The following is a 9,132-nucleotide window of genomic DNA, read 5'->3' as shown; positions in this document are numbered from 1 at the left end:
GATGGATGGATGGATGGATGGATGGATGGTATCAGATTAAAAAAAAATTAAACTTATTTTAATGCATTTGCAGAATAATGTTCTCTGTGTATCTGATAATTCCACAGTCCACCCTCCTATTGTTTTTCTGAATTACTGAACTGACAATTTACTGTTTTTTTTTTGTTGTTGTTATATTTAGGAATTTAGATTTTTCTTAAGAATCATAAGTCATCATGACAGCACTCCTGTGCTGTAACCCTATCTCCCTCCTTCTCTTGTACATTCCAACATTTCTCCTAAACTTGTTGAAATCAGCTCTGACTATCTTAAATCGTGAAAATGGTTGACTTTACTGTCGGGAAGTATGTCCCGCTTGCTTCCTGTGTCACTGATACTATCTGTGTTTCACTCACATCCTCCCAGCCAAGCTCTTGACAGAGAAGTTGCCTCTATAACACAGAACTGGACTCCACCCTTTACTGTCTGATTGAAGTCACTCCAGCTGTGGCTGTGAAATCATGCCGATATTTATTAAGGATCAAATGCTACAAGCTCTTAAAATAGCACAGTTATCAACAGTATGTATGCTTCTTCTGTGACTATATTCGGAGCTCACAATATTTTTTGTCATCTCTGTTGATTCGTAGCATTGGTTCCCAAACCTTTTGTGCCGTGCCCCTTTTAACCAGCCCCTCAGCCCCCGCGTTGTGTCCATCCATTCACAGGTGTAACTCAATATAAAAAAACTATAATTCTTACAAATATTGGTATTAATTGGCATTGCTGCAGCCCCCATGCTGTAGCTTCATGACCCCCAGATAGGGATCTCCTAGCACCATGGGAACAATTGAACAATATAGACAAATGACAAATGACAATCATAGGAATAATTGCAATTGATGTACTTTACTGTTTTTTATTTTATAACAACAAGAAACTAGCTGAGAATTGGCCTAATATCATCTCACTGGTATGCAAATCTGGGTGTGACACACCTCACCCAAAAAGATTAGATTAGGCAAAAATTCACTCATAAGAACAATGTTTGAGGGAACAAAACATCTTCATAGAACAGTTTGGTCTCTCCTACTTCCTCTGTGAGGCCAACACATAAACTCAGGAAGTGGAATTGTTCATTGTGAGAGGTTAGGACGTGACACCTCATGTTATGCAATGCCTCAGCTTACCAGCTCCCCTGAGTGAAGTGCTGCGTTTGAGGCATAGTTATTTTGTCAGGCCTCTCCCATCAACAAACACAGAATATGCAGAGAGACATACTTCCAGGCATGCACATACACAAGGAAGCTGTCTGTTGATATTACTTTCCAGAGAGCACGGTCTAAAGGGCTCAGGAAACGATGTCCAGCACTTTTACTATATTTTTATAATAGCATCCGCCCAAACCAAGACGCGAGTTGCAAAAGTATGTTTTTGATAAATAAAACAATATCCTGTTTTATTTGACCACTTGTTTTTCCAACCTCCTGTGTTTTATTACTAACCAAGGGTATGCAGGTCCTCTGAAAGACATCCCTCCAGAGAAGTTCAACTCCACAGCTGTCCCAAAGTCCTACTCCTCTCCCTGGGAGCAGGCCATTAACAGTGACCCAGCCTTAGCTGGCATTCACACCACCTGCATATCTGAGCCAGAGCCAGAACCAGCCCGACCGGGTTATAAAAGTTTCAACAGGTAACATTACACATTTGAACATCAATGAAATGAATTTAATTTGTTATGAAACTCAAGTTGTAAAGTTTGGGGGTTGTTTGCTGTGGGGAGTGTATGGTATATGACATATGAGTTGTTAGAGAACAATTGTTAAAAGAAAACAAAATCATACCTTTGTGGTTATTATTTGTGTGAATAAATTAGGAAAAAAATAGGAAATTAGGAAATTAGTTTTACAAAATATCCAGATTTGTAAAATGCCATTTTACATTTTTTTACCTAGACGCCTTTGAATGACAAAGCTGTATTAAAATAATGGTAATTTGGTACAGTAAATGTCCTTGCATTAGGCATCAGAATGTTCTAGACAAAGATTTACATAGTGCTGACCATGCAGAAAAAAAAATCTCGTCCTTCATCCAATGTACATAAGTATGGTTTTCACTCTAAGCACGTTTTTCTTAGAACATGCCCCTTGGAATAATTCTTTTCATGGCTGTAATTAGTTGCTCCACTTAAAATGTCACTGCAGACCCTTGTTATCGATACGTCACTGCCTCTGTTCACCTTGTCACTCTTAAATTCATACTTAGGGTGGCCATGCCGTTCGGTGGCTTCAGCAGTGCACCAAGACATCCACCTGCCCAGCAGCCCCAAATGGAAGCCCTCCCTGATTTCCCTGAACTTCAAGGCGAAACAAAAGTTCATCGTCCCTCTTTTAACAGATCCGCTCTGGGGTGGGGATCTCCAAGTGGTCACGTCGCCTTTCCTGCTGTTTCCCTCGGGCCTGTGCCCATCCCTGAGTCAGATGACCTCTGAACACAAAGTGACCTCACACTGAGGTGCTGTCATCGTAGTGGTTGCTGTTAAAGGTACAGTAGGGGGGATGAACAGGTTGGGTCAATACAGACCAATGAGTGTGCAGCATCTTTTGGTTTTGCGGGGAATATTTTTCTTCTAGAATGAAGAGAGCTTGTTATAAATGTATGTGATTTGGTTTATTTCTATTATTTCAGGTTTAACTCAATAAATATATTGGTCTAAAAACACTATTTTTGGGTTTTATATTTCACAATACAGCCTCAGCTTCTTAATTCACAGTGTAAAGTGGATGTATGTACCACTCCAAGTCTGCAGATCTCAGGCTCACATCAGTGAGTGATGTGTGCCATAGCCATATGCAAAGCCATCATTTACTGCATCGTGTGAAGGGCTAGAGATACATGTGAGCCACTGTAACACGCCTCAAGGTTACACTGACTGACAAATCAAATCTGCTTCACTGACACCAGTGGCTTGAATGATGTGTCTCCCACCTTTTGGCTATGCCCGATCAAAATATATAGGATCGATGGGGGGCGGGGGTGCTTGATGAGATGGCTGTGCCCGTTCCACATCTGTCTCCGTTTATAACCATGAAGCACGTTGGAACCTATATCTGAGACATGACAGGCTTGAAAAAAAAAAGTACTGATAAGAGTTGATGAAAGGCTTTAGTTTAAGGTAAAATGCATCAAGTGCTGGTTAAATAACCGCTGTGTTGTTTGATTAGTTGCATGTTGACAAGTTACAATTTTACTGATGGAATGTTTTATACTTTCTCAGCAGAATAGATGTGGAGAAATGGTGGACGAGGTTAAGTATTTCATGGCCCATTGTCTGCAATACGATTTATCCACTCAATTTGAATTTATTGTAAAATAGTTCCTAATAATGAGACAGGCATTCTAGGAGGTCTCAGATGGAACTGTAGGTAGAGCTGTCAGTCACTGTGATGCACTGCTGTAAGGTATTTTTGTAACTGTTGTGCGACTGAGCTTTGACGTCAAAGCTCAGTAAGTTATGAGTCTGAGGGACGTGTTCTACACTCTTCTTATTTCTGAGTTTAAATCAGCTGATAGGTCTCAGTCCAGAGCCAAAAGCCGTCGATCAAAATGTTGCATGACACAAGATAACTTATAACTTCTCATGAATTTGAGATTTTTCACAAGAGTTGTGATATTTTTAAGGTCTGCAAATATATACAGTGAATAGATGGAATTTGGAAAATCTTCTCACATGACAGACTTTAGCATATTTGGCCTCTGAGTCACATTGGAAATGTCGAGCCCCCGCTGCCACTCCTTTTTTGAGCCTCACTGAATTCCCCTTACCACTCTCATCTGCATGTGGTGGTGGTGGTGGTGGTCCAGCTTCTATGACCAGTGTCACTGCCAAGTACCATTGTAAATAGTGAGCCCTATCTATCAAGGGCAGACATGAACTTACTTTGAACTTCAATTGTAGTCATTAACAAATGCAGAGACGGAAATATTATTGGCAGGGACTGTGGCGTGGGCCGGAGGATCACAGAGAGTCAGACAATTTGATTATTAGTCTCTGACTGAAACCAGTTTCCCCCTCAGGGTGGTTTGCTTTGGCATAAGATGGCATGGATGGGCGCTAGACGCTGGACTGCCTGCTGTGAGGTCGACAGTGGGTTCTAGACAAGGAGTGCCCGTTTGTTTTATTTCCTGCAGTTTCAAGTCCTGCCAAATTACTTTGGAATCAAAGAGGGAAAGTAAAGGAGAGCAGCATGTTATCTCAAATGCAACTGCCTTTAATGGGATTCAAACACCTGATAAGAATAAAGGAATGAGATAAACACTTGCCTGTGAAACTAAGAATGGAATCCTGACAGTTTTGTATAAATCTTAGGTTTAATACTTCTGGTGACATTGACGAGGCCCCGTGTGAGCAGATGGTCCTCCACTCCTTAATCAGCATTTGCTAATGGACTCTGCTGGTGCTGCATTCACTGTCATGTTTTAAAGCCGAAATCCCCAGAGGTTTCCATCTGCCCACACAGCAACCACCACTGAGTTTGCAGTGTGCTGCTGACACAGACAACTGCTGTAAGGTTGTGCCACATGACCAGACAGTAGCCCCGAAGGATTCCCCTTAAGTATGCGTGGGTCAAGTCAAGTGAGAAACCAGTGTGTTGTCAACTAAAATTTCCAAGGGCACAGAGCTGCACACTGAAGGAAATCTCTTATTTTGCTTTTACACACACAAAGTTGTGCATGAAATTTATGGTCAGAATTTTCACCGAACATGTAACAATTTTGGGATTACCTTGAGGGGTTGTATAAAAACCCAGCCCTAATCTATTATACCAAGATCAGCATAGTATAGATAAAGAGTGTAATTTTAACATCTGGTGAGATTAACTCATTCAGCCTGATTGATGGGTCCAGCAGGTGCTTCTTGTCACCGGATGGTGCAAACCTTGAATGGGATCTAAAAATATGAGTGGGAATAAAACTTTTCAGAGGTCATGAGGGTGGTTTTGGGTTGCTGGTGAGGTGAGGCGAAAGGAGACGAGACACAGATTCCACTTCTGAAATGAGGTGAAGTGACACCGTGGGTCAAACTATGATTCACTCTGAGAAGTATGTTATATACTGACAAAAACTCTCTACCAAGGAAAGTACAGCTATACTATTGACTAACCTGTTTTTTGATTTACTCTGGTAAGCTCCTGAGACTAATTATGCTTTGTTGTCTCACAGTAATCCAGACTTTGACTTTCACCTCAGGGGACTCGTCTGTATTTATGTCTGGTCAATAAATAACATGTGCATGTTAACCTCCTCTCTTTGGCCATTTGGCTTAAAGTCAATGCAGAATTATTTACCTACCCACATAGAATTTGGAAACACAGTATGTGGTTGGTAGAATTGAGACATTTAATTGTCAATAAAACATGTCATTTGTTAATGTAATTTACCTGCACAAAGGAAAGAAAAAGGACATCTTAAAATGTCTCTAATGTGGTGAAAGTGATGAACGAGCAGCACTCCTTGATGCTGCTGCTGCTGCTGGGGAAAGAATAATTAATGTGTTATCTCTAGCCATGAAGGGATTACTCTGCCAACAGACAGAGCTAGCATTTTATTCTGTGTGCTTTGGTGCAGACAGAGCTGAGGTGCTAGCATTTTATTCTGTGTGCTTTGGTTACTGTGGATATGGCAAACACAGCAGTGGAATATATCACAGTCACCACTTTGGCTCCACTCCAAAATTAATGCAAATTGGTCTGTTGCCAAAAAAATGATGCTTATGTCATCCACTTTTCTGCAGTGAAACAAAGCCCAATCTACTGTTTGGGTCGGGGGGAAAAATTAAATAATAAAAAGTCAAACAAAAGCTACAAAAAAATCTTCTACTCCCATGGTGTACTGTGTTAGGAAAAACATCACATGCTCAGGCATGAGACTATCTTCTACTCCCATGGTGTACTGTATTAGGAAAAACATCACATGCTCAGGCATCATGTATGTGGTAATGCTAAGTCACCATGATAATTCACATTCCATTACCATTAACACTATGCAATGAAGACATGATGTACTTCAACATGTTCTCTTATGTTTTTTTGCAATTTCTTTTTTTTTGAGCTGCATTTCTTCTTACATAACCTTATTTGGACATTTGTGCTAAGTGGGTTTGAACCCAACGAACAAAAAGTCCTCTTGTTTAGTCTTATTGTTCTTCAGAAACCCGAGGAGCGGTTTCACCTCTAAACAAAAACTTCACCGTAAGCTGAATGTGATTCCAGGTAGCATGAATTGCTTCAGGGGCGTTGGCTCCTATTGTGTCATTGAAGCCTGTAGAGTATAATCCCTTATATAACAAACACAATTACTTTGTCTTTCTTTATTAGTATAAATTCAACAATCACGCAATAGAATAAACTATAAATGTACAGAATGAAATCTGAAAAAATATGGAAATAAAAAAACAGTCATTCTGCCTGCATTTATTTTAGAAAACTATTTTTTGAATCAAATTTAAGAATATATGTTTTTATTATATACTGGTATACTTTTATTTAAGAGTATAATTTGGGAAAAGTGAAATAATAATAATAACAATAATAATTTTACCCAACATTTCTTAGAGTTTTTTTATGAGCATCAATGTATTAGTGTCATTAACCAAATTTAAACACCTTTTAACAGACGGGCAGAGCGACAAGCACTTTATATCCAATATATTCACTGTCTATCTGCTTATTGTTGCTGATGATATACCTGCTGTCATTTACACGACACGCAGAAAAAAGTTGTCTCTCCACTGAAACATGTCAAGCTTAAAATTACAATGTGTTTGTGGAGGCGGTTGTTTTAGGACAGATTTGTGTCCGATCAACCTCATAGAGGACAGGGCAGTAAATAAGTCTACGGCTGACAGGCTGACTGATACAATTACTATAGGATTGCAGAGAACTGTAGACCGTTTAGTATTGTTGTGGACAACAGCTTCATCTGTCTTTAAGACTACAGTAAGAACACGTTTAGGATTTTACAGTATACAAACAAACATTTGTACAAGTTAAGTCAGGTATTTAGGATTGAAGTATAAATTAAATAATAGTAACAACAAAAGTTAAAGATATATGTATGATATATGATATATACATATAAGACTTTGTGCTTTTGGTAATATAGATTAGAAATAAACAGAGAAGAGACATTATTGCTAAAGAGACGTTCTTTAAATAGCACTGCACATCTAGTATGAGTGGATTTTAAAATACCCAGTGACCTTATTAAATTAATCAAATCGTCTATCAGATTTAAAAAAAGTAATTGACGGGACAGACAGCTCTGAAGAGAACAAAAAATATCTGGAATGTGAGATTTAGAGATCATTTATTTGTGTGGTTGTAGGTGCTGGTGAAATTTTAAAAAAAGCAGGAGAGAGGACACAGTGTTTGTCATTTGAGCTGTGTTTCAACACTGAGTTCAGCAGAACTCACGCTGTTCATTGGACCTTATCAAGGTGAGAAGTCAGGGCAGTGGTAGCTGATCTCAGTGGGGCATTCACAGTATGCATTGTCTCCTTGTGGTGCAGAAAATGTCTGGATCATTTTTCAGATAATAAAATGCCCTCCTAAACAGATTTAAGTTTGTACAAGCAGTAGTACTCAGTACAAAATAGGGAAATAATGTCATAAAATCACTAATTCACCAAGAGAAAGAAAGGAGAGAGAAACTGAAATTTGTTAAATTGACAGCACAAATAGGAGACAGGCTGATTAAAGGTCAAAATGAATTAACTGTGACTGTAACCAGTGAGGAACCGTTATGAAGGAGTCTTTCACAGTACATGCTAGTCATGCAGCGTGTCAGTAAAATGATATGTTACAGTACAATATGTTACAATTTTAGAAATTTAGCCCAGAGTGACAAGGCTTTGCTGACAGCACACAAAATGTCACAATCAGAACAGGCTACCAAAGTCTCTCCAAGTCCAAAAAAGAAAAAAAAAAAAAGAAAAAAAGAAAAAATGGATATATTCTCTTATCTTTTTTCTTTATATACATTTAGGAGTGTATTAATTATCAAGTGGATTTAAAGTATATGTGATTTAAGCCGACAGCACCATACTGGTCATAAAATACTTGTACAATAAATTCACAAAACACAAAAAAAATAACAAATCAAGTCGTTTCTAAATTAAGACACTGGCTTTGTGGGGTATTTTCTTAAAATATATAAAGTTGTTTTTCTTAAATTAAATGCCCAACAAATCATATACTTTTATGAATTTGAATTTCCCTTGAGGAAACATGATACAGGGGAAATAAAACAGCATTGTCTCATCAGTGGAGTCTTTTAACTACTTCCTGAGGAAATCTGGACAATGCTGATACACTGTGACCCATATAAAGTGTGTAACGATTAAAAAGAATAAAAAATAAATTAGGTGATTTTTCTTTTTTTTCTTTTTTTTTTAAAGCCAACTGTTGCATTTCTGTTTTAAATTAGCATTCAAGCAATTGCTGGTAAAATAATTAAAATAACATATAAAAAGTCAATGCTTTCCTGTAGACTCTGAATTGAGGTTTTATTCTTCACTTGACCCGTGACAGGCAGAAATCAGTGAGAGCTGAGTGTAAAATGCCCTTCACATCATTAGGAGACTAGTAAGAAAATATCCAGTTACAGAAAAGTTACAGATCATTTGCAGTGATACTTTGTTATTTTACTTTATTTCAAAATGATTTGTAAATAAAAAAAGAAAGTTGAACATTAATTATTTAGAGTTACTTCTGAGATGTGGTCACTTATTGCAAGTCAAACACTACAAGTTTGTTAATGTTAAAATGAAACAGTCATTTTAAATTACTAAGTTTATTATTATAATAAACCGAATTTTATTTAATTAAATCAATAAAAATAAAGTTTTTGCCCTTAACTATATATTGTATTTGTCATGTTTATTGAACAAATATAACAATGCCAACTACATTAAATGCTCAATTTATTGGAATTATGTTAATTTTTTTTTTAAGAAACCTTACATAACCCCCTTTCTATCCCGTTTGTTTATATTCGTCATTTTAATGACCACAGGTTAGGGGTTTCAGTAAATGGTTAACACCTAGCAGAGCACGCTCAATCATTGGCCCTGGATTCTGATCAGAAAGTTTT

The 9,132-nt window shown here is 37.8% G+C and overlaps 1 protein-coding gene across 2 annotated transcripts in view; it reads left to right on the top strand.

The window, feature by feature from the left end:
* The window catches only part of myoz2a (myozenin 2a), a 10,796-nt gene extending 7,829 nt beyond the window's left edge, over positions 1–2,967 (top strand). The window contains exons 5-6 of one of the 2 annotated variants that reach the window (XM_008326555.3): positions 1,489–1,672; positions 2,245–2,967. In XM_008326555.3, coding sequence (XP_008324777.1) covers positions 1,489–1,672; positions 2,245–2,470 — 410 coding nt within the window. In that variant the 3' untranslated portion in view covers positions 2,471–2,967. The remainder of the gene's footprint in view (positions 1–1,488; positions 1,673–2,244) is intronic. The other variant, XM_008326548.3, reaches the window with a different exon arrangement.
* Positions 2,968–9,132: the final 6,165 nt, after the last annotated feature.

This window comes from Cynoglossus semilaevis, chromosome 1 (assembly GCF_000523025.1).
Source record: "Cynoglossus semilaevis isolate Cse_v1.0 chromosome 1, Cse_v1.0, whole genome shotgun sequence".
NCBI classification, from domain to species: domain Eukaryota; kingdom Metazoa; phylum Chordata; class Actinopteri; order Pleuronectiformes; family Cynoglossidae; genus Cynoglossus; species Cynoglossus semilaevis.
Note: the sequence above shows the minus strand (reverse complement) of the source record. Positions and strands in the feature narration are given on the sequence as shown.